Source organism: Phaethon aethereus, assembly GCF_964289735.1.
Source record: "Phaethon aethereus genome assembly, chromosome: 7".
NCBI lineage: Eukaryota > Metazoa > Chordata > Aves > Phaethontiformes > Phaethontidae > Phaethon > Phaethon aethereus.
The window spans coordinates 15,408,140-15,433,937 of NC_138583.1; the positions used below are offsets into that span (position 1 = coordinate 15,408,140).

Consider the following 25,798-nt stretch of genomic DNA (forward strand, 5'->3'; position numbering starts at 1 on the left):
ATTTTAGGATCTCTGTCTATGAACAGCAGTAACTGGAAAGGAGGATAGAACTTTTTTTATTAGTAGTACTGGTTGCCTATGGCCAGCTTTCAGAAAAAAAAGAAAAACCACAATTCCTCTAGCGCACAAGATGCCTTTTAGCCACTTCTGTAGCTGTTTCATTAACCACAGCCTTTACAAAGAGCAAAAGCTAAAATTAAGAGGAAACTTAGCAAATTCCAGATAAGGATAAAATTCCATAGAAGTTTTTTTTTTTTTTTTTAAGACGTAACTTAGAGTTTACAAATGTTAGCAAAGAACCTAAGACTACGTTGCCATTCAATGCCTTTAAAGGAAAGGAGTCCAAAAGTATTCATGCACTAGCATGCGCCTACTCCTGGTATTGACATGTCAAAGCTTAACTAACATTTTCATTTTACACCTTAGATGCATTGTAACAAGTGTGTTCTTGGAAATTAATTAGTGTTACTGCTATTGCATTAGAAACATGATGAACAAAAGCAGCGTTGGCCACCTATATTGGAAAGTTCTCCTGCTCAAATCAAGCTGTGCCAACATTCAGAGCAAAAAAAGGAACTACTCATCTGGTCTCCTAGCACCACCAAAATACCCAGACAAAAAAGGCTCAATGTATCTAGTTTTGCTCAAATAGAAGCACATGAGCAACTAGAACTGTACCAATCTAGCATCAACGGCTGCTACAGGACAATGTTCTATTTCCTCTACATAGGAAACTAATGACATTAAAATTAATTTTTTTTTTACAAGAACTGACCAGAGGACAAGTTACTTTCTTCTGACTGCTGCAAATAGATTTGCTAGTGACCTGCATAGCTTAAATTACACATTTTCTCTGAACAAAAAGGACTCATATCACCCTTTTATCCCTCTGCCTATTGATACTGCAGTCTTCTCATAGCATACTATGCCTCATTTATTTCAACCATCTCTTTTGCAAAAGCAACACAACTCAAAGAAGTCCCAGCCCTTAAAAATGGTAAACAGTTAATGAAAGTCTTGCCATGTATATCAACTTGAGATAACTCATCAATGGTTTTATTTAGAAGTTCCTTCTCCAAAAATCCTTCAGCCTAATTTATGCTCAAGGTACATCATCAGATCAGATACTTGATACTGAAATACAAAGACGAGGCCAAAGTCTAAAAGCAGGCAACAGTGACAAAGACTACTGCCTCTAGACGATGGGATGTGCCAGGATCAGCAGGAAATAAAAGGGTACCTTCAGCACACAGTAGGGAAAGAAGTGAAGATTCCTGTTCATCAGTGCTTTCCACTTAATGGTTTTACCTCCCACAGGAAAGGGGATTAACCTAGAGTCTTCACACCATGACATGTGCATTCAACTTCTGAATTACAGACCATCTGCTACACATTGCTTAGACTGTAGTGTATGAAGGCAAAATGTTGGCAGAACAGAAACTTGCATGAAGAGCTTCTTACCTCTCAACTGTTTAAGAACCAAAACTTTAGATGACACCTGTTTGGGTGCCTGCCATTTTCCAGATGGAATAATAGGAAAAAAGGACAGTGACATCAACACCGAATGTTGCAGAAGAGTGGGAAAACTCAAACAGGGTGATCTGATTTAATCAGTTAATTCTAGATCACTTAATGTCATTTTGCCCCTTGCCCACTTTTTGTGTTTAATGCCTCATATTGCAAGACAAGAACACAGTTTATGGGTATGTGGTTATAACCTAACCATGCAACAAGGCGAGTCAATTGTTCTATGGAATCATTATGTGATTTTGCTGTCAATCTTAAATCAAAATGGGGCATCAAATACCAAAATTTTGGCACCAAGCAGTCTTATATCTGCTTTGAAAATTTACTGTACATCCTTAATAAGCCTGTATAGAAAAGCGCTTAAGGCATTACAAAATGGACAAGGGAACCTTCAATATTCCAACTACAGAAGACAGTTCCGCTTCAGGAAGTACATGCCCCATGGAACAGTACTGTTCATGCAAAATCAAAACATCAAGATTATGCAAGACATATATACCTTTATGACAGCACTTATAGATCCCTTTGCTGATTGCCTAAAACTTAGGCAAGGATTCTGAAAAGAGCAACCAAAATTTGTGCCATAACTCTGGAGCTTTGAAGTAGTAAACATTTGGAAAACACTAACTATACGGTCTTCAATGAAACAGATGGCTTCCATTCAGTTCAAGAAAGAACCAGTGAAATAAAAATATCACCTAAAGCCTCAGATCCTAAGTACAACTACTGCCAGTGCATTTTCAATGTATCTTTTCAAAGGAGTTTACCTCTTTGGCAGGGGACTATTTGGCTTCCTTTCAGCCTATTTTATGAAAATTTGCTATACTAGTCTTCCTCGTATTTTTATTGCTGTGTTCACACCACCCCCTAGTGATTGTTCAATTATATTTAGTAGTATGACTCTTCTCTCCTTTAATGTTGAACACTATATACAGAAAAGGTTTACTGCAAGTATTACCTTTAAAACAGATTTAGGTTCTAGCTCTAAACCTTACATGCATAACATTTGCTCCATATCCCTTACCATCTTTTCAGTTGTCAGGAATTCACTGTCACCTATTCACAACACGTCTACAGACTCAAGCATTCAGCACACATACTACATCCAAACAGCAGCACTTCTAATACCCCTCCCCGGAATCCCTCAGAACTTAATATACTTTCAACCTTTGGGAAAAACATCCAATAGGTACCTATCTTGTCTGACAAGTAAAAAAAGCCTTTTAATTTCAACAGGACTTCAGAATCAAAACTTACTTCAGAAGTTATTGCTCCATTTCACCATCCCTTCAGTCTAGTATCACTAGTTCACCTACATTTAGCAGAAAATGGAGTACCTATCCTTTCACCAGGGCAGTTGCCTACTAATCCCAGCTACTAGCCCCAATAAAGGCAGAAACACTTCGGCATGAGGTACAGAAAACTCACCGTACAGCCAAGAGTGTGACACTGCTGAATGCAGACAATAGCAACCCTGCTAGTTCAAGACTCAGGCGGAAGGTATGAGAAGAGGCATTAAGTACTTTATCTATACATACCAGATCTTGTATGGAAGTTATTAGAACAACAGCATCCCCTTTCAACCACTTTAACAACTCTAACTATAGGGTTGTTGGTTTTCCCCCGAACACTAAAAATGCCTTACCAGCATTATAATATACTGCCTCAGTACAAAGGTAGTAAAATTAAAAAAATACTGTACTTGATTCTTACCCAAGTCAGAGCCTTTGTCAGCACAACTGCTACAGCTGCCCAGTCTGTTTCAGTCATATTTAAAGTATCAAACTTCTGTTTTGCTTGCTGCTCAAAACACCTGCACCACAATGCCCACACTTCTAGCATAGAGCATGCCTCATCAAGCCACTAATCCAATCTGAAATGACTCCTTTAACACTACCAGATGAAAAGCTAGGGGTGTCCTGCACAGTTTACAGACCAGAGGCAGGCCCCAGAGCTTGTCCTGTCAACTCAGGAACAAAAGACAAGTCATGACCAACTCCTTCATTAGCAAAATCCTTAACTGTGGAAGTACGCAGCTCTGACTATCTCATCTACATATCTTATTCTTCTCCCTTCCGCTATATTTCACATCTATATAATATAGGCAGCCAAACAAGCACATCCGAAAAGGACTTTCCAAACCAGTCTGAACATCAGATTACAAAAGCATGCCTATTTCCATGAAGTAACACCACCTGCTTAGAATTAGGTTATAGTACTATCCATAGAAAGCTCTGATTCATGTTAGATTGATACTCAAAACAATTCTTTAATTATAGAAAGATTTTAATTCAGTGCAAACAGTGCACCAATCTGGAATTTCTCGAACTTCACAAAATAGTAGCTTTCCAATCAAAACTAAAGGGCAAACCAGCATCTTCTTGACATATTTTATTTGATGTTAAAGCCAGATGAGCAGCTTCTTCCCAAAGTAGTTCTTTCTATATTGCTTCATAGAATAATGTGGTCTGTAAAGGAAAAGATAGATCAGTGCGACATGATTAAAACAATTTTTATACTCATACCTTTATACAGAGCCTGAAAAACTGGTTCCCAAACAAGTCAGGTGAACCACACTGCCTTTCTTAGAAAACCACAACATACTGTCATGGGCATAAGTGAGAGCGTAGATAACACCATTTCTGTAGAAGAGCTCAACAAGCTACAATTGCTGTACCAGCTTTCTGTTTAAGGCACTATACTCAGTACAGCAGCTCCCAGGCAGACTGTTTAAGTTGCTTTAAAGTGAGTCCTCCAGATCATTCGTAATAGAGTTCTGTCTGTAACAGTTACTGACCACAGCACATCAGATTCATTTGTATTTCTGCAGCAAAGATATAAAAATATAGTCTAGGACTTGTCTGAAAGAATATCAGGTTATTTACAAGGAATTTACTTGAAATAAGTACCTATAAGGAAACAACAGAAATTCATCCTCAAAATAGAAATCATACTACTTCAGTCTATTTACAACAATAAAAAACAAGGTGTACTATCCTCTACTTAACATACCCACACAAGGAACAGAGTAAGCCTTGTTTACAGTAAGACTAAATAATCAACAGTTTTCGGAACAGTAAATCTGAACTGCCTGATTTATTTCTTCAGTCTTCATGCTAATCTGGTATTTCATGGACATGGAGGCCACATATATTAGCAACTCAGTAGTAAGCACAACAGCCTTTTAGTCTTAAACTCTTGCACTGGGTTCCGTATCAGCACAGTACCATGCTCTTTGCATAAATCAACATTAGACCTACGTCAACGTCATGACTGCAGGCTATTGAATGTCTACTCTTACAAAGCATTCTCAAGTCATACCTGTTATCCATTTTCCACCTGAAGTATGTTCATTTACTGAAAAAGACAAAGCATTAATTAATAAGAGCATAGTTTTATCAAATTTTTTAAATTACCAAATGAAGCATGATAGGAAAACCTCAACACTGACTACTGTACTGTCTGAAGACTTCGACTTCATGCATTCCTGCAAACTCAAATAGGACCTAACAATAGCTATTTACATCTTAATACTCAGAATGCAATTGCATGTTTGATTATACCTATAGGCCACAATGGTTTAAAGTGCTATCCATCCACACTTCTGTTTGAACAAGTTTTTTGAAAAAACATGCTTGGATGACTCACATATTGGCTGTCACAACTAGAGTTGCGACATTAAAACCTTGAGTAGGATTTTTTTTTTTTGCATTTGCTCTGGATGCAAACACTAGATGAGGGGCATGCAAATCTACTTGTTGCAAACTTTTATGAAAGCTCAGCTCACTACAGAGCTACAGAATATATTAAATAACATAAACTACTTTAAAATACTTCTCTCACAACTGGCAAGGCAGAGTGGGAATTCTGAAGGAGCGAGAAGCAAACGTAAGCACCAAAAAGCTTTTGAGTCAGTTATCAGAACAGCTGATGTCCAACTTAAAAGTTCAAGAAAAACTATTCAAATATGTTTAACCATTTCACTAGCTTTCATGACTACATTGTACATAAATAACTCTTACAACAATAGAGACTTGCCTGAAGATGTCTCAGAATCAACTGCCTACACATTTCTGAGATAAAGTTTTCACAGATTGTGTAGGTGGAGTCCAAAACATATTCCAGGACTCCTATTAAGAATTCCTCCACATGGCTGTGATAAAGGATGTTGAACCATTCCATATCATGCATTTTTCAAGACAAAGCTTTAGGAACACAGGTGTATTTCACAAGCTTTCTTCTGTGATGCAGCACAGAATTCTTCTCAACCAAGTTTTCCAGAAAGCATGTAAACTAATTTATCTTTAGATCAAGTCTAATGCAAGGACACAAAGATTAACAAAGCTGGTGAACAAATACGATCTAACCCATGCATACTTATCAACTAAAATGTCATTTTACAAGACATTAAAAAAACCTCTCATCTAAAACATAGTTCACCTACTATTGAGATTGCATGCTAGTTTGCGAAGCACTTGATATAGAAGTCACATCTGCTATGTAGTTATCACAGCATATTATCCTGGTCTTGATTTCTAAAGTATTTATATGCTTCAAGAGGATTTCTATCAATGGGACAGCTTTAGTAATTCAAGTGACAGTCATTTAACCATTTTGTATTAACCCTCAAAACAGCCACCTTCAAGTGTAAAATTCTTGAAGGGAAGAAGTTCATCCATACTATTGGTGTCAATACAACACTGAAGTACTCCCTTGCCATTCGTAAGAGGGTGTATGTTACTGTTACTAATATACTAAATGCCAATTTGTGCTATTATACTGCAAACAGCTGTAGAACCTCATTAAGACAGCATTAATACAGAAAGGAAAGGGGCTCCAAGTCTTATCTAGTAGTTTGCAGCAGCACTGTTTTATATCCATCCAATGACATCAAAAACTTCATTTATAGAATAAGAAGAAAGTAGTTTCATGGAACAATTATTGTGGTTTGGGTCTTAACTTGGAATACTGCTGGGCAATAGTTAAATATAGGTTAATGTTGACAGCTGTGTCATGTCCAACCATCTCAAATGCAGAAAGCTGTGATGTGACTTAGTTTTCATAAAGACACACAACTACTTTCACACAACAGTCAAGTTACACATGCAATTGCACTGTACTACTTTGAATCAGAACCTGAGGTGTTTTGAACCAATGCCTCAGATCAATAGCATTGAGTTGCTTTGATTTCTTCTCATCTGGAAATTCCTCATTTTCATGTTGCTTCACTAGTTTCAAAAACACTTGTTCTATGTTAGCCGAATTGTATTTTTAAGTCACACAGAATAAAGTTCGTTATGTAATTATTGGAACCCTTAAAGGACAGAAGCAAGTTTAAAACAAACATGCATGCATGCAAGGCAGTACAGTGCTTCAATTAGAAGGATGGACATGTGTTTCTGTGATTTACAATTCATTCACCACATCCATGCTCATTTTCAGTACCTGCTAGATACTTCATTTCTGATGGAGAATTCCAAGAAAGTAGAAAAAAGCAGAAGTGAAGATTACGAAAGTTTGAGATAGCTCTGCACCTGCTACAGTGCTTTGACAAGTTTCAAATACCATCGCCCTATCTCCCCTTGTTAAAACACGTTAAAAACCCACTTAGAGCTGCATGGCTTACTCAGTATTTTTCAGAAGACAAAAAGCTGCTAAGGAAGATGACTGTCTTCACATCCAGGCTATTCCTCAGATTTGGTGGGTTTTTTGCTTAATGATAGAGAACTCTGTCTCCCTCCAAGCTGCACACCTGACAAGCTTGTATCAAGTTCCAGCATAAGCAGCTCCCATCCAGGGGAAAAATATACTACCTTGGGAATCAGCCACTTAAGAGCAGGATAAAGTCTTTCTACCCTATTTTTATTTATGCTCTGTCCTCACTGTCTACCACCACACATCTTTAACAAAATCTCCTCAATAAGTAACACCATAAATAACAGTAACTTGGTGGAGTAAGCATTAGATATTTAGGTAGTCTGAGTAACAAGTGTTAAGACTATCTAATCTGTATATTGCTAAGCTGAGTTATGAGATTAGAGCAATACTGTTAGATTTACAAAAGTTTAACTTCAGTTCAAGTGACATCTAGGAAATAATCATCTAAGAAGCACTCTTTCATGTTCTGTAAGCTAAGCCTGCAGCAGTGAGGAGCAAAACTAAGCTACTGAGCTGGTAAGAAGCTATACAACACCACACAGATTACCTTCTGTTAATCCAGTAGAACAGGTGAAAGAAATGGAAGAAAAACAATGTTATTCTGTTGAAGAATTTCTAATCAACATTTCAAAGGCAACACACTCACTCTGGCTTACAGATATTCTCATCCTACCTTCTTGCCGGCACCAACATTTGCCTTGGCTGTGCCCCTGACTTTCTTCATTCTGTTCTTACGCTCCTTTCGCTGCTTCCTAGAAGTCTTCTTTTTTTCATACAAGCCATGCTATTAAAAAAAACAAAGTAGCTTTTATCTTTGTTTCAGTGATAGTAACATTTGAATTTAAGTTTTACTATTTCTGGACTCCTCAAATACTGTTTAAATTTGTAATATTAGCTAAATAGAGCTAAGTAGAGACAATTTCACTAGTTATGAACGATTCAACACAGAAATACAAGCAGTGAAGTAGCGTATGTATCACTCTCATCTCTTATGGTTCTTCAAGACCCTTAACAGTAGTTACCTATTACTGCTAAATATCATCGGTAACATCAATTTTGCCTTCACAGTTCCCCCATAATAAACAATACTTGTCCTATTCTGCAAATGCACAAGCTAGCCTATACTATTTGAAGACCTCTTACATTACTCTGAGTACACCAACAGTATTTTCACAAAATTTTAGCCTTTATACATGTAAATCATTAGCCACTAAATGCTTCAAGTCCATCCTAACTGTTTTCAAGTTAACAAAAAACAACCTACCCTGGCAAGCCTGTGCTTCGGTTCGTTTTTCTTTGCATAGTCCAGAGAATCATAGATCATGCCAAAACCTGTTGTTTTGCCACCACCAAAGTGAGTTCTGAAGCCGAAGACAAAAATTACATCAGGGGTTGTCTTGTACATTTTTGCCAGTTTTTCCCTGATTTCTGTCTTGGGGACTGTGGCCTTGCCAGGATGAAGAACATCAATCACCTAGAAAGGAATTTTCACAAGTCGTATAAAATCAAGAGAAGGTCAATATCCAGTAAAACGGCTGGGTGCTACGGTCCCACCATGAGCTTAACACTTAAACCAACCCACCTTAACAGCAGAAAGTATTACTGAATTGATACAAAAGTATACTTAAGTTTCTTGCTTTAAAAGACAAAACAGCTCCATACCTCACCATCAAGACTAACCTTCAGCATGCATCAACACATTTAAACCTATAAGCTCTTACACTAAGAGCTCTGGAAGTTTTAAGGGCCCCTGACTTATAGCAGCTAAAGAACACCTGTAGCCCAGAACCAACATACAAATAACTGAAAGCAGTTTTCTGTATTCTCTTACCATCTGCTTGCGCTGAAGCAGTCTGTTTGTCATGAACTTCCTGGTTCTGATGGTCACTGTGTCATTCTACAGGAGAAGATACAAAGCAGTAAGACAAAACAATAATGACACATACAATTTAAACTTGAAAAAAAATAACATACAGTACAGCAACAGTCAGTAGTCTCTCAGATACTGACAGTGAGCTCATAACGTAAGGGGACTGGTCTTGGGCTACAGAGAACACCCCTGGAAACTACACTTTGCTATGTACTTTGGAGTGCACATCAAGCAATGACAGGCTCATCCCCAGTTTCCAAACAACACCTCCACCATTCTGAAAAGTTAAAGCAGCTTTTCATGAAACACATAGATTACAAACCCAAGTTGTCCTGTGACTACACAGTACAATGTAAGTTTCCTTAACAAAGCTATTTGTTTCTACTCCCTTAATACGTTCAGACAAGAACCGCCACTAGATTAGTAGACGAGCACGATCTACAGCACGCCTTTAACACCTTCAGAGAAGCGCCATGTTGCACTACTGTGAAAACCTGGCACTGCTCTTACCGGCCAGCTGCACGGCGACACAGCAGGCCAAGCACACGCCCCGGCCCACACCCCGGAGCTCGCGCTATCAACCGGCACCGACGAGCCGCAGCCAGGCCGCAGGAACCCTGGCTCGAAGCGGCAGGACAAGCCCCCGCTCAGTTTCCGCCATACCGCCACAGCCCGCTACGCGCAAGCCAACCCGTCGGTGTCCGGCAGCCGGGCAGTCCCGCAAGAGCAGGATGGCGGCAGCACGGGGCGGATTGCCGCGCTCCGGCCCCAGGCACTCACCATCTTGGCTGCGCCTTCTCTCCCAGCAAGCGCGGAAAGGAAGTAGTGCTTCCCCGCAGCCAATCATAAGGCGGCGCAGGGGTCCTTCCTGCCGGGGCGGGGCCGCGCGTAGGCGGGTGCGTTTGGCAGGGCTGGCTGTCGTGCGCCCGATGGGCGGTGTGGGGGCAGCCGCCTGCGGTGCCAGAGCAGCGTGCGCTGTGCGGCCAGGGTCAGCCGCGCGCCCGGCCGTGCGGCGAGGCGAGCGAGCTCCCCTGCTGCACGCTGCAGCGGGCCGTGCTGCATGTCGGCGCGGGGCTGGTTTTGCCCTCCAGCCCCACCGCCCTGTTTTGCTCCCGGTGATCAGGGCTTGGGCCAGAGCTGCCGTAGGGAAACCGAACGCGGAGCCGTGAAGCGAGCTGGGCGGCGCGGTTACTGGCACCTGAGGGAGCAGTAGTGCCTGCACTCTGGCAGTACCATGGTCGGTAACGGGGCGCCCGTGGGCCCCGAGAGCGCTCAGAAACAGCGTGACAGGCTGCCGTGAAGAAGGGCCGGGCGGAGGCGGGGCTGCTGGCAGGGGCCCGCCTCCCGCGGCGTCTCTCGGGGGCGGGCCCGGAACACCGCTCCGGGAGGACCCTAGCTGTGCCCCAGCAGGGGGCGCTGCAGACGGAGGCCGCTCGGCGCCGCCGGGTGGCCGGGCTCCGCGCCGCCGCGTGCAGCCCCGCCGGACGCTCAGGGGCTGCCGCCGGGCCCCGCCGCCGCCGCCATGGTAAAGGAGCAGTTCAGGGAGACGGATGTGGCCAAGAAAATGTGAGTGTGGCGGCCGGGGCAGCGCTCTGAGCGGCGGGAGGCTCTCGAGCGGCCGCTTCGCTGCCCGGGGTTGCGCGGCGCCCCGCGCCCGGGGACCTGGCGTTGCCGCGGGGTGGGCCCGGTGGCTGTGGTGGCGAGCAGCAGAAGTCCCAGAGTGTGGCACAACCTTGTAAAAGGCCCCGGGAAGACGTTTAGCGTGCAGAGGAGGGGCAGCTGATGTTACGGCTCCACTTTTAAAAAGTCCACGTTTAAAAGCGCCGGCGTGGGCTGCGCTCTCTTAAGCCTTGCTGGGCTTGGCTCAGGCTGCTGGCGGGGCCCGTGGATGGCTCTGCGTGTGAGCAGCTGAGGGGTTGTCCAAGAACATCGCTAAATCCCCTAGATAGAAACCATCAAGTCACTGCAAAGCAGCTCTGTTATTTGTAGTTATACAAAAAGAACCTGCCTTAGCTATGTTATGAATCAACGTCACTACCTTTGCATTGCTTTTAAATACGTATGTGTGTGCATGCTGATAGTTCTGAGTATTTCTACATATATATGCGTGTATACATATATGTGAAATTTCCATTCTAGAAGCCACATTTGTTTCGGCATGAAATCTCCAGAGGAGATGCGTCAGCAAGCTCACATTCAGGTGGTTAGCAAAAACTTGTATAGTCAGGACAACCATCACTCTCCACTGCAATATGGAGTACTTGACCATCGCATGGTGAGAACCCCCCCCTTTTTTTTTTTCCAAAATGCTTTTTGTAAAATTAAAGTGGTTAAAAATAAGTTTGGATGATTGCAATTTATTGCTTAGTCAAAATATGTGCAAATGTGTCTTTACTTGAATTGCATAGATGGTTAGCTGTAGTGGCAGCTACTTTTTTCATGCTTTTGGATGGTTCAGGAAAGCATTCTTTTGATGCAGGAGATAATTTCTTTCTGCCTAGTTTTTGGGAGATCCAGAGACATCCGTCTACAAAAAGCCTTATTGTAGTTTAATGGGCTGTAGGTCAGTTGCAAGAGCTGTGTGAGTTAATGTCACTGCTATCAGTAGGGCTGTGTGTGAAAGATATTTTTCTTCATAAAGATTGGAGTGAATGTAGTGCTACTGATGTGCTTCTGATGCTGGGAAAAAGGAGTGGGTCTGCTGTCAGGATAGCTGACAAGCTTAAGAACTGTTGTATTTTCTATGTAATCAGTTGCTTAAACCTAAAATATTTTTCTGTCTGTGTTCACCTCCTCCCAAAGGGAACCAGTGAAAAAGACCGTCCCTGTGAAACCTGTGGAAAAAATCTAGCTGATTGTTTAGGACATTATGGGTACATTGACTTAGAACTGCCATGTTTTCACGTTGGATACTTCAAAGCTGTGATAGGCATCTTACAGGTAAACATGATTATGATTTGTCACCAGTTTGTAGTCCAGAAAAAGGAAATTATCAGAAGAAATGGTGCTTGAAAGAGTAATTGGGAAGGCCAAAATAAGGTTGTACCATAAATTTTATCTTTATGCGTCTTATGTTTTGTAGAATAAATGTATTTAAATGCCAGTCCTAGTCACATAAATACACCCATTTTACTTGATACAATCTCAGACTGATTAATTTAATCCATTATTTTTCTGTAGTAGTTCAAATTAAATGATGCAGTGTAACTTGCCTGTTAGGACACCCCAGTAAACCAAATCTCTGTTTGCTTTATATGGATTTTTAAGATCCTGCAGAGCTTAGATAAGGATTTCCCTCACTGACTCTTTTTTTTTCCATGTACTTTTTTTTGTTTATTACAGCATATGAATTGGTCTTTCAACAAGACCATTGTATTTCATTCAAAAAACTGCCCTCTGTTGAAGAATGTAAGCTATAGTAGAAGATGTTACAACTCTGCATGTGTCTATTAAACAACTGTGTTTATATGTGTTTACATTCAAGATGATCTGCAAAACCTGCTGCCGTATCATGCTGTCAGTGGAAGAAAAAAAACAATTTTTGGATTACCTGAAGCGTCCTGGCCTTACATATCTTCAGAAAAGAGGGCTAAAAAAGAAAGTGTCTGAAAAGTGCCGAAAGAAAAACACTTGTCCATACTGTGGTGCCTTTAATGGTGAGTATTGGCAGTAGCAGTTAGTGATAGTCATCTACTGTGATGGTTTTTATGTTGGCGGCTGTGATAGGCATCAAAATCTTAAATATCCCTGTTCATTCAACGGTTAGAGGGTAGTCTCTCTGGCTTTTATTAAGAATCAGGTAATTGCATTCTTAACATCAAGCATGTGCTTGCTTACATCTCATTTATGTGGATAGAGACATTGTCCTAGTTGCTGGTTTTGTTTCATGTGGTGTCTCTTCATAGCAGTAACCAATACTTGATACTTGAATAATGGAAAAAAAACCACCCTGTTTAACATGTTTTTAAAAATATTGGGAGCTATTGTCAGTGATCAATACCTTAGCATAGAAGCATTTGTAGACTTCAATGTTGTTTGAACTTCATTGTTCATTATTATATTAAATTATCTTTCTTAATATTAGCTGTGTGTGTTGTCCTCTAGAAAGGTATGCCCTGCAGTTTGGCAGTATGTGAGCTGTGATGGTCTTGGGTGACACTGGAGTTTGTTCCTCAGAGCAGAGTATCCTAATAGATTTCACATTTGTTTTCAAAATACTTATTTTTTTCTTCATGTACTCTGATCAAGTAATACTGCTGTTAAAAGACTTGCAGCATTACAGATTCATAGTGGATGGTTAATTCATAACTTTAAATTTTACTTTTTTAACTGATGAAAATTGTGGGCTTTTTGTTGTAACGATCAACAGCCTGAATAAATAGAAAGCAAGCTGCTTCATTGTAAGGGCCACATATACATATAGGGGGTACAAACAATAGGCATTTACAAAATTAAGTAGATCAGTATATTTCAGTAAAAATAATTGAGTTTGGAAAGCACTTATACTAGTCTGTGGAAGTTTTATGAATAATGTTACATGCATGGTGTGAAAATAGTTGTCCGATTCTTCTTACAGGTCACTTCCAAAACTACTTTACAGGATAGTGGAATGATACATAAATGGCACATCTTAGTCCTGTTTTTAGTCTAAGAACTACTTTAAAAAAAAAAAAAAATCTGCTGTGACTGTGGGGAAGCTGAGGTAAAGTGTGGGCTAAACCACCTGCTTTCAGCTCCAGAAGCTGCACCGTGACTTAGGCACACCAAGCCAGCAGGAGACATGCCCTGATTGTCCTCTTTGTGTTCTGTGAATTTAAGAAACTGGTTAATAAAGCTGATAAAATTTTATTTTATTCTTGTGTTCACTGAAGCTTTAACCAGTTTTGGAACTGTAGCTTACTTGTTTTAAGTTTTGGCATGTGGTTTGTTAGTTTGTTTGCTTGGTGTTTTTGTTGTCTGAAAAAAACCCCTACATTTATTTGCTTGCAGGAACTGTCAAGAAGTGTGGTTTGTTGAAAATAATACATGAAAAGTACAAGACCAATAAGAAAGTGGTAGATCCAATAGTATCTACTTTTCTCCAGTCCTTTGAAACTGCCATAGAACATAACAAAGAAGTAGAACCCTTACTGGGAAGAGCTCAGGTGAATTTTATTATGACTTAAATTTTCTGTTAGTTGTTATGCTTGAAATAAAACTCCTCAAAGATTTTCATTGTAGCAGCTTAAGCCTCGTGGTGATCCAAGATTTTTGTATACCAAAAGACACCGTAAAGAAGGGAGATGCTCTTCGTGTATGAAACTTCCACAAGCTAGAAGGAAGAAAGGCCCATAGAAGCTCTGTGTTACATGTAGATTTACTATTACTCTGAGATCATTACAATACACGTTTTTTTTTTTCCTTCAGAAGAACTTGAGAAGGAGAGAGGAGACTTCATTATCTAATGTTTTTGTTTGATTCAGCTTTGCATTGCATGCAGTTTTGTTTCCTTCTGCTCTTTGAAAGCTGGGAAGATTCTGGGGTACAGAAAAAGTAAAAAAGTAAAAGTTTTTTTAGACAGAAAAAGTAAAAAAGAACTGGAGTTTCCTATACTACAGCAGTAGCTGTACTAAGAAGAAAGAAACAAATTAAAAAAAAAAGTCTGGAGAGTACTGTAATTTATGTGAGTTCCTACTAACAAAATGAATACAGTGTACTCGATAAGTTTATTTTAAGAGGTTTATCGAGTTGCTTTGATAAGTAACTATGAAATACTCTTGTTAACTGTTTAAAGAAAAAAAACCAATAATGTCATGAGCAGTAAACACTGATGTATAAGGATAAAAAGAAAGAAAACAGCAAGTTAGTACCTGAGGTGCTAAAAGCATTGGTTCAGAACAAAACATAGTTTTGTTCGAATTAATAGTTCTTACCTATTTATCTTTTTAAAATACTTCATTTTTGAACAATCAGTAAATGAGAGGAGGAGGGAATCACTGAAACTGTCACATGATGGCTTGCTCTCCCCATTCTCCAATGGATTTTGTAGGAAAACTTGAATCCGTTAGTAGTATTGAACCTCTTTAAAAGAATCCCAGCAGAAGACATTCCTCTGCTTCTAATGAACCCAGAAGCGGGCAAACCTTCAGATTTGATCCTCACACGACTCTTGGTGCCTCCACTGTGTATCAGACCCTCTGTTGTGAGTGACTTGAAGTCTGGCACCAACGAAGATGACTTAACAATGAAACTGACGGAGATCATTTTCCTCAATGATGTAATAAAAAAGGTGAGTAATCCTACAAGCTCTCAGAGGCTGCTGCCTTCAAAAAGATCTGGTTAGATTTTAATATAGCAAGTGGTTTTAGTTGTCTTACTGCTTACAATCTAGCAAGCAGTCTGTACTGTACTGCTATGTTGTTTGGCATTTTATTGAAAAAAATGGAGAAACTTGTTTCAAATGGAGCTGGCTGACTGGCTGCTTGCAGTGTAGGACCTACTGAAGGTCTGCTGCTGGATCATGGGAAATGTTTTTTCATTTGAGTTCTGGTCCGTAAACTGGTCTCATTGTTGCCCCCCGCCCCCACCGTGACTATGACACTTTTTGAGTGGTCACTTAAAATGAAAACATTATACCTATTGGGTTTTTTTGGGTTTTGTCATGTAGACTTTCCTTTTCTTTTACTATATCTTTGTCCTTTATTCCACTGAAATCAAGTTTCAATTAGCATGGTTATCAAATGGAGACTAGATGTGAATTTGGTAATTTATCCTTTGTTTACAAAAACAGTTCTACCAGACTGGTACTTTTCATGCTTTTCAAAACTGTTTTTTTTGGTCAGGAAAACAAAATGAAGTCAGCACTAACTGTCCCATGATTGAAAAATTGTTAACTACTGGCTATTTTCCTAGCTATTATATTAGCTTAACTTCAGTGGCTTCAGTGGAAAAATACATTTTAAATAAATACGTAGTTTTGTGAGCATTTGTCCAAAGCTGGTGCTAGTCAAAAGAAATTTTTTGCTGTGTTTTCACGCATATTGCCTTATGCTATAACAATATGCATCCTGTTATAAAGTTATCTCCCCTTTTTCATTCTAATGTGTATAAAGATTTTTTTAACATTGTTTTTGAAAGAAGTGGTGTAGTAATATCAGAAAAATTCTTTGCTAGTTTAAGATGTGTTATTATCTTTATTTTCTGAACTGGGTGACTATTTTGTTTAGCATAGGATATCAGGAGCCAAAACACAGATGATTATGGAAGACTGGGACTTTCTTCAACTGCAGTGTGCCCTGTACATTAACAGTGAACTGTCAGGAATTCCTCTCAACATGGCACCTAAAAAATGGACCAGAGGTTTTGTTCAGAGACTTAAGGGAAAGCAAGGTTTGTCTAGAATGTTGTTTTTAATTCTTTTTTAATTAAGCAACAAATATTTGCTATTCCAAAACATCTCTCTGCCACTGTTGTGTTGCGTTTCAGTAATGTACCTTGAAATATGTACTGATGTGCTGTCTTAACAGATAATATTTTGAAAACAAATTCAACATGAAAGAGTTTTCACTTGCTTATTTTGCTAGGTCGGTTTAGAGGCAATCTGTCTGGAAAGCGAGTGGATTTCTCTGGCAGAACAGTCATTTCACCTGATCCTAACTTAAGAATAGATGAAGTAGCAGTGCCTATTCATGTTGCTAAAATACTAACTTTTCCCGAAAAGGTAAGTAGTGTAGAATCAAAACGTTTTCGATGCCTTTTTGTTAAACAGGAATCAGTGTTGTCCTTCTTTGTAGCCTTATTATAAAAGGGAATGAATGTATTGCTTTTATGTTCAAAATGTCATTCTTTGCCAGTTCTGCTGCTGCTTTCAAATGAATGTTATAGTATTGGATACATCCAAGTTCTGTGAAGGCATATGGTGTAAGGAGTGACATGTCAAGAGAAGAGTTTTGCTTGATATTTTTTCAACTCTGCATAGCTCCATATGTTTAGTGTATCTGTCCAAGGAGTGCTTAGGTATTTTTATTTCTGAATGTACTTCCCAGATTTTTAATTTAATTTCACTCTGACGTTCTGCTCTAAGATTGGCTTACATTTTCCTCCTCTGTTCCCTCCTGCTTGTTCCTTTCAGCAGCTGGAGGCTGTGAGGGGGATTGTCAGGTGAGCCTAAAATTTGAGAACACAAAGGCCACCAGCAAAAACAGGGTCCTGAAACATGTTTCATTTGTTTCTGATTGAAGTCTTTATGCAACAGGTGAACAAAGCAAATATTAATTTTATGAGGAAACTTGTCCGTAATGGTCCTGATGTTCATCCTGGAGCCAACTTCATACAGCAAAGGCACACGCAGATGAAAAGGTATCATGCTTATCTGTGATTCACTTTTTGATTCAGTTTTTATCTCATCAACTTGTTCTTACTGCTATGTGAAAACAGCTATATCTACAGGGATTAAAATTTATTTTTAGAATCTTTCCTAAAGGGCAGTAATGAAGAAATTGTCATTGTCTAAAAAGAAATTGTACACCAAACCTCAGGAGATAATCTGTTGGATTTAAACTTAAGTGTACATACTAATGATGGGGAACTGCAATTAGATTTATTTTTTTTTTTATGACCGAGTATCTCTTATTTGGAATAGCAGGTGTAGTACAGAGATAAATGGAAATAGGCAGTTTTGTGCGTGTTATACTGTTGTGTTTTCATGGGAGAGCTAATCTGCAGTCCGTTTATGGGTAGTAAGAAGTGATAGTATCTGAGTACAGCATACTATACTGCCTGATACTATTGAAATAAATTCTTTATTTTTATAAATAGACTTTTTTCTTACTTTTACTAATAACTGTAGCCTTGTTAACTAATGTCACAAATAGATTCACTATTTAAAATAACAGCAGGGCTGATGTTTAATGATGCGATCCACACCAGTTTTGTCTTCTATTTACTGTAATACAAATACTTCAACATTTAATGCAAAAACTTGCATTATAAACACAGAATTTATTTTCAATTTTCTTTACATCTTTCTGACTTGATTTCTTCTGACTCCATTGTTATGTGTTACTCTAAGATTTTTGAAATATGGAAACCGAGAAAAGATGGCCCAGGAGTTGAAGTTTGGTGATATTGTGGAGCGACATCTTATAGATGGTGACATAGTCCTGTTCAATCGACAACCATCTCTTCATAAGCTGAGCATCATGGCTCACATTGTAAGTGCACACACAGCCTAACGTACAGGTAGTGCATCCCCGAATATTGGGTGATTTACCTTTGCTGGTGTTTATCTCTTACACACACAAAAATAAACAGCTGGTTCTGAAACGCTATGTGAGGATGAGCATGAATACAGGGTGGTTGTGCTTTTGCATGGGAATTGATGTGTAACAGGGCAGTATGCTGTTTGGGGAATTCTGTTAATAGCCTTAAATGACCCTGGTATCTGTTCTTGTGTGAGCATTTCATTTCTCTACAGTTTATGTGATCTCTACAAAGCATCCTGTATTCTCTGCTTTGTATAAATTCTTCATAATGGAATTTATTGCAACATTTGTATAACATAACCTGAGTACAGATCTTGTCAGTTCCTGATTGAGTTAAATCCTGTAATCAGAAAGTTTGACTCATGTCTGTAATAAAAAGGGTAAAGCCTACAAGGAAGCACTCGGGCATGGCTTTTCATCTTTTAGCATGCTTGACTGCATGTGCATCACTTGTGGTTTTTTCCTCTTCTTTTTTTCCCAGGCTAGAGTAAAACCTCATAGGACATTCAGATTTAATGAATGTGTGTGCACACCATACAATGCAGACTTTGATGGAGATGAGATGAACCTTCACCTTCCTCAGACAGAAGAAGCAAAAGCAGAAGCACTTGTTTTAATGGGGGTATGTAGATGATGTTGGGGTTGGGATTTTGCTGGTGGCAGATGGGCTGAGCCCTGTATTTCTTAACTTGGATGTGAAATCTGAAATATTGTTAATACTCCTGGGTATGGATAATACGTGACTGTGAAGCTACCTGAAAACTCTGCAAAAGGAAATTTAGAATAAATTAGCACTGTTATACAGTAGTAGTCTAATAGACTTATATTTAGCATCCGTGGAAAATTCAGTGGTTTTAAGTAAGTAGGTATCATTAGTATGTTTCTGCCTGACTGTCCTTGGCATTTGCTACCATCCAAAATAGGATGGCTCTGTTATCAAACAGAGCTTTGCTTTCTGGTCTGACAGCCCAGCAATTGCAGGCAGGCAGACCAACGGGAAATGAGGCAGCAATAGTGTTCTTGTACTGGAGAAGGCAGTTTACCAGAGAAGGCAGGAGACTGTAGGCTCTTAGGGCAGGGGGAAAAAAAGGAGAAGGGAGTGTAGATAAAGAGGCATCTGATGGTTGCAGGCATTGATCTGTGGTGTGAAAGTAGAGTCAGTAGCAACAATCTGAGGGTTTTCCAGTACGTTGCTCCTTCAGGGTGACTGAATGCCACCGCTACTTCAGACGTACCAATGCAACTGTTGACTTCAGTGTGTATTGGCTTGCTGAACTGGTTTGGGTGCTTGAAAAGAAAGCTGCCAAAAGCGTGTGATTCATGTTTCTGTGGGCCTGTGAACAGTTCAGGCAAAACTGTGCTGCACAGGTCATTAACTGGAGCAGTAGTCTGAGTAAGGTGTAAGAAAATGGGGCTAGTGGAAGTTGCTGGCTTGATTATTACATATCAGTAGGGACCACACAAGTTGGAATATTTCACTTCCTGTAGTGAGCATAACCTCTTTTGTCCTCTCTCAGGTTCTTCAAGCTAGCTTGTCTTCCTTTCCCTGTCCCATTTGAACAGTAACCTAGCAAACAGATCAAGTTAATTGCAACTTATGCTCATGAAACAGCATATGTAATTTCCACTAACTGTTCCCAAATTATTCCTTAACTGTCAATAGATTTGCATGGACTGTAGTGAACTGAAACTTCCAGTTCAATTTTTTCTATCTTTTTACTGTTTTTACTAAAATAACTGTCTTAAATGGAAGGTTTCCTTTTGAATAATAAATGGAATATCAGTATCTTCAAATGTGTAATTTTTTTGTTTCTTGTATCATAGACTAAAGCAAACTTGGTAACGCCAAGAAATGGAGAACCTCTCATTGCTGCTATTCAGGATTTCCTCACAGGTGAGTATATAAGCTAATTTTAGAGCTGTGTGGTTTTAACAGTTGTTCCTTCAAAACCACTTCCCTCTTCTCCAGAATTTTTCTGTATTAATTAAAAAATTTCTCTCTGACAAGTCAAAGTGACATGAAAGTAAGGCCATTGTTAGTCTGATGTAAAATGACAACCTCGGAATATCTTCTGATAATGTCTGTCTTTTTAGGTGCAATTATTACACTTGCATATGTTTTGCAGTGTTTCTCCAACACAGAAAATGAATGTTTGGGATCTTTGTACACATTAGGCAATGTAATCTGCTTATAATTATGGTAGAAGAGTTGAATTCATTAGTCAAAAATTAGTTTTAACCTACAGTAAGTACCTTAAAGTTTCCTTAATTCTTTGGGAAATGTCCAATGACTATCAGGAAGAAAGTATGCGAAAAATTAATGCCAAGGCCTTATTTTTGCCTATGGGATAGAGTCTGAGAGAGAATAGATTATAGAAATGCACTGGTTTTAATTTTTAGAAATTTGAATGTGGAGCAATTAAAAAAAATATTCTGGAAAAGATTTAGAACTGAAGCAGTCTAAACTATTACAATAGTGAGTAGGTAACTAGTATTGGAGTGGAATAATTGATATTGAATATGCAATAGCTTTTAAATTTAATCCCATTTTAGTCTGTCACATTAATAATTTTCTACATTCTAGGTGCCTATCTTCTTACATTAAAAGATACCTTTTTTGATCGAGCCAAAGCCTGTCAAATTATTGCTTCTATCCTAGTTGGCAAGGATGAAAAGATTAAAGTTCGTCTTCCACCTCCAGCAATTCTGAAGGTGTGTCAAACTGTTTTTTTTTTTAATGTTACTAAGACTTTCTCTGTTGTGTGTTCTTGACTCAAGGTGATGTTCTCAGCAGAGACAGTTCTTGTTTTCTCTGACAGTTTTGTATGAGATTTTTGTATTTGTGAAGTGTAAAGTGCAAGGATCAGAACTCGGGGTCAAAGCTACGCAGAAGTTGTTTGATGATGCTGAACAGAGTCAACCTTGCGTGGTGCAGTCCAGATGCAAGGTTCCTTCAGGTTTCAAACATAGCTTTGCTGCTACGCTGCTACTGTGAGGCAGACCACTTGGCTGTTAATGGTCAGTAGAAGGTACATTGTTCTTGGTAACCTCACTGTCACTAGCTGTGCAGACTAATACAGGGCTAAGTTGAGAAACAGTGTTATTCCTTCGGCACCCTCAAGTAATGTCCTGAAATGCTCAACAGTTGTAGGTTTCAGTATCCCAAATTTAGGAGATGCTAAACCTGGGAAATAGTATGCTTTAGTTGTTAACCTGGCAATGTGTTAAAGAGGTTGAGTGCTATGTGATTTTTTTTTTTGTTTGCTTTAGGGTTTTTTTTTTTTTGGTAGATCATGAACACAAAATATTTATTATGAAGGACAGAGTATTTGTGTATTTGTCACAAACTTTGAAGAGAGCTATGTATCATTTATTAGATTAGCATCTGTTAAGCCTTTATTCACATAAATGTGAGGGTGCCTGTATTTGATTAATTTTGTGTCTGAGGCAAACAGTATTGTTTGGAGAGAGCAGCACATTTTCAAATTTGTTAAATATTCACTAAGTATTGGCGTATATTTTTTTATACCTTTTATTTAATTTCGAAATAGTAAGTGCAATAATAGGGAAATTCAGAAAGTGCAATTGAAATACCAATGAATAATACTAATTTAAAGCAAGGTCGGAGCATTTACAGGCTAATTCTAATGTGAATTTTATAAATTTATATGAACTTCTGCTAATTGCCAAGAGCAGTAATTCTTGGACTGCTTCTGTCACTCCAAATGAATCATTTCAGCACTAGCTGTGACAGTTACTTAAATTTAACTATGGTTGAGAGGAGTACATAACTATGAATGTTTAACTGCCTAAAAATTTAAACCAAAGGCACTACATAAAGAAGGAATTATAGATGTTGCAGCCTCTTTGAGAAACGAAATGACAGCAGCAGCCTCTTTTTTTTAACTTCTCTAATCAGAAAGGGAAACATGACAGTAAGAGGGAACAATAGAGCATGTTACTCTAAATGCATGGACATATCCTTATGTAAAGTATAACCATTCATCAGTCAGCATTTTTATATCTGTAGAAGTGCATAATACTTCCCTATTCAAAGGAAGGCTACTGGACTTTATAGTTCAGTATAGAAAAAGGTTCTGTATAGAAAACAATTTTACAACTAAATTCTTGCTTGCTGTTTTACTGTAGTTGTAACATAAACTCTGTAATCCTAATTCTTGTCCTTTTGTTTCTAAGCCTGTAACACTTTGGACAGGAAAACAGATTTTCAGCCTCATTCTCAAACCCAGTGATGATTGTCCTGTGAAAGCCAATCTACGAACCAAGGGCAAACAGTATTGTGGCAAAGGGGAAGACCTGTGTTACAATGATTCCTGTGAGTGTATGCTTCTAAAGCTGTGTTTTGGAAATCTTGCAAGAAATTGTTAGCTATTGTTTTGTTGAGTTTGTTGTTGTTGAACTCACTGTAGGACTTAAAGCAGTACTTCGCATAAGTATTCTTGAAATGACAAATAAAATCATGCAGTTTTTCTCAAAAGTTGAAGTCATGCTGAACACCAAAGAAAAGACCTAGGTGTTTTCTTGTAATAACGCTTTTATATGATGCTAGGCTTGTCGTGATGCTAACGTAGTATTTGAAGTTGAGAGAGAGGTAAAAGCAAAGAAGCTTAGGAAGTTGTTGTGCAGAGGGAAAATGGAAAAAAATACTTTCTTAAGTGAGCGTAGTAATATAGGGATTAGAAGTCAGTGAAAGGACTTAGGATATGTAGGGGAGGTAGGAATCCCTAGGATATCCAAACGTTTGTAGCCTTCCAGTTAGGGAAGTCAGTGTCAGATGGAATGCAAAGCATCAGGCTTGAAGAGGAGATGAGCAAAGCTTTGCTTATTATTAATTTAACATTCATGCGGTGATAGCTGGAAAAGAACTTGAGCAGGCAGGGTTAGCTTGGCTCTTTGCAGCTCAGAAGTGTGAGTTAAGGAACCTAGGGCGGAGTCACTGATTTACAGTAATTCTATCCTGTAATGTTGATGTGAGAAAGAATTTACCAGTTAGGACTCAAATCCTCTCTACACCAGACTCTGAGTTACTTAGAAGGTAGGACCATGCCGTGGTTGTGAAGTTAGTTATAAACATGGTTGCACAATTTTTTTTTTCAGCCACTAAGGAATGTGGGGTGAAAGGCAACAAAGTGATCCTGTTTACACTTGTGAACAATCAAGCTCATGTTCATGGGTGTGAACATAGATCATTTCCTTTGCTCCACTGTCTTTTCATTTTAGGAAGCATAGGAAGAATTTCCATTTTCTGAGTTAGAAAGTAGCAGATGATGCAGAAAACTTTTGGATTTCATTGGTGGCTCTGTTCAGTTCTCTGAAAAATTAATTTCTGAAGGAACACTAATTTTCTTCAGAAAATTTTTCTGCAAATTCTCCAAAGTCTTAAGAAACCCTGGTATCGTATTTTGATCGTATATAATAAGTGATAGAGCAGTGACTTCTGGTTCAAGAAGATGATTACCTAAACTGACATTTTATTGAGCATGGAGTACAGTGTGGAAATATCTACGTTATTCTGCATAAAATGATTAAATTGGATCCATTTACATATGCCAGTTCTTCTTTGAAAGATGCATAATGAAGTTGAGAATGAACATATATTGCGCTGCTCTCATAAAAAATGTCTAAAGTTCATGTACAGAAGATACTTTTTAATTGCTTAAAGGCTAAAGCTTATAAGGAAGATTCAGTGCCTGAAATGGAAGGTTCCTGATGAAGTAAAAGGAAGTCATCTAAAAGAGGCAATGTGTATAGGCCTACAGGCAAGAGACATGTCTTCATGATATGCTTGTAATTAAAGAGATATCTGAGTCCAGTGTGTCTTTTAAACTTAAGCCGTGCCTTCAGAGGTGATTGAGTTGAATTGAGTATCAGAATCTTCGAGTAAGAGAACTGTAACTTCACTTTTGAATTTTGTTGCTTTAGTTTATTATGCATGATTGGGGACTTCATTTCTGGACACATAAGATTGATTGAAGACTTTATTCAGATTAATGAAGCAAGGTTTGGGGTTTTTTTTTAGATTTCTAACAAAAAGGGTTATTCATAATGTTTCTCACAAGTCTTAAATTGGATACATTTACCTCTCTAAGGAGGAAGGGAAATACATTTTAGCTTAAGTTGATAAGGTCACATTGTAGGCTGCTCCCCCTACATACATACTCACACACTTCAGCAGATACATTAAATGTACGTCTTTGGGTTTTGTTCTTTTTGTGAACAGAGCTTTTATTTAATAACTTACTCCATAACTGAATACTAGAGTTTAGGTTATGTTTTAGAAAAATGAAAATTCTTTTTGCCTTTTTATTTCTAGATGTCACCATTCAAAACAGTGAATTAATGAGTGGAAGTATGGACAAAGGAACCTTAGGTTCAGGATCCAAGAACAACATCTTCTACATCTTGCTGAGAGACTGGGGACAGGTAGAAGCTGCAGATGCCATGTCACGACTAGCCAGACTTGCTCCCGTCTATCTTTGTAAGTAAGGGAGGAAGTACATTTCCTTGGAAAATAGTATCTTAAAGCAGAAATACAAAACAATCAAGTCAGTCTTTTCCTTCAAGCATGAGGTACTATGTTTGAAAAAAATCAGCTAGTTGTGCAGCTGACAGAAGCAGCGAAACAACTGATTGTGCTTATGATGGTCACATAATGGGAGATAAAAATAAATTTCCCGTTGATAATGTTTCCTGGTTTTAATTTCTGTTTTCTCTATATGAGATTGAGCTATGAATATTATTTTATTTATTTATTTTTGAAAATAGCTAATCGTGGCTTTTCAATTGGAATTGGTGATGTAACCCCTGGGCAGGGCCTGCTAAAAGCTAAGTATGAGCTCCTGAATGCTGGCTATAAGAAATGTGATGAGTATATTGAAGCTCTGAACACTGGCAAGCTACAGCAGCAGCCTGGTTGTACTGCAGAAGAGACACTAGAGGTAAAAGTTTTAATTTAAATCTCTATATATTTAGACTAGAGACTTCATGAACATCTTCATGTAAATTGTGAAGTTCAAAGTTCTCTTCTGAAACCTAAAAATACGAGCAAATACGGTCCCTACGTATGCAACTTTAGCTGAGGCTATCTAGACTTAACGTTAGATGTTTGCATGCATCTAAAAATGTTAGCTAAATACTAAACAACTGAGATCCTCCCTCTCTTCTGGCTGGGTGTATTGGAGTGACATGCAAGAGAATAAGATTACATGGGTAATTGGAACAGGGTTAATTACATTTTATCAGTATTCGCTTAGTTAATCAAGAATAGTGACAACAAAGAACCTAATCCAAGAAGCAAAACATTCCTTTAGTTTCAGTTCTGTTTATATGGAAGTGTTTCCTTGCACCTTATTGGGGCAAAAATTAAGTGGACTTTGATTATGGTGGATTTTTTGTTTTTTCTGGGAAGATTTTGATGAGGAGCAATGTTGCCCAAAAGCTTACAGACATGAAGTCAGCTGAAGAACAAACACTCTGTTCA

At 38.7% G+C, this 25,798-nt stretch overlaps 2 protein-coding genes across 2 annotated transcripts in view; one reads left to right on the forward strand and one right to left on the reverse strand.

Moving 5' to 3' along the window:
- Positions 1 to 3,771: 3,771 nt before the first annotated feature.
- RPS24 (ribosomal protein S24) lies at positions 3,772 to 9,860 on the reverse strand. The gene is made up of 6 exons (XM_082002115.1): positions 9,836 to 9,860; positions 9,017 to 9,082; positions 8,450 to 8,659; positions 7,859 to 7,969; positions 4,849 to 4,884; positions 3,772 to 3,995 (listed from the first exon to the last, which is right to left on the reverse strand). The coding sequence occupies exons 1-5, from the start codon at positions 9,836 to 9,838 to the stop codon at positions 4,882 to 4,884; spliced, it is 393 nt and encodes a 130-aa protein (XP_081858241.1). The 5' UTR covers positions 9,839 to 9,860; the 3' UTR covers positions 3,772 to 3,995; positions 4,849 to 4,881.
- Positions 9,861 to 10,577: 717 nt separating this feature from the next.
- Positions 10,578 to 25,798, forward strand: part of POLR3A (RNA polymerase III subunit A) — a gene marked incomplete at both ends in the record, with an annotated part of 36,568 nt that continues 21,347 nt past the window's right edge. The window contains 16 exons of the mRNA XM_082001963.1: positions 10,578 to 10,621; positions 11,195 to 11,330; positions 11,858 to 11,995; positions 12,540 to 12,711; positions 14,045 to 14,199; positions 15,084 to 15,323; positions 16,261 to 16,423; positions 16,618 to 16,754; positions 17,289 to 17,392; positions 18,105 to 18,246; positions 18,779 to 18,919; positions 20,122 to 20,191; positions 20,882 to 21,009; positions 22,495 to 22,633; positions 24,632 to 24,796; positions 25,084 to 25,256. Of these exons, the coding sequence (XP_081858089.1) occupies positions 10,578 to 10,621; positions 11,195 to 11,330; positions 11,858 to 11,995; positions 12,540 to 12,711; positions 14,045 to 14,199; positions 15,084 to 15,323; positions 16,261 to 16,423; positions 16,618 to 16,754; positions 17,289 to 17,392; positions 18,105 to 18,246; positions 18,779 to 18,919; positions 20,122 to 20,191; positions 20,882 to 21,009; positions 22,495 to 22,633; positions 24,632 to 24,796; positions 25,084 to 25,256 (2,247 nt within the window). The remainder of the gene's footprint in view (positions 10,622 to 11,194; positions 11,331 to 11,857; positions 11,996 to 12,539; positions 12,712 to 14,044; positions 14,200 to 15,083; positions 15,324 to 16,260; positions 16,424 to 16,617; positions 16,755 to 17,288; positions 17,393 to 18,104; positions 18,247 to 18,778; positions 18,920 to 20,121; positions 20,192 to 20,881; positions 21,010 to 22,494; positions 22,634 to 24,631; positions 24,797 to 25,083; positions 25,257 to 25,798) is intronic.

What these genes read in the sequence shown, in the direction of transcription:
- RPS24 (XM_082002115.1), bottom strand. An exon ending in TGCTTCAGCGCAAGCAGATG is followed by an intron (nt 8,660 to 9,016) that starts GTAAGAGAATAC and finishes ATTCCTTTCTAG; the next exon opens with GTGATTGATGTTCTTCATCC. An exon ending in CGAAGCACAGGCTTGCCAGG is followed by an intron (nt 7,970 to 8,449) that starts GTAGGTTGTTTT and finishes TTTTTTTAATAG; the next exon opens with CATGGCTTGTATGAAAAAAA.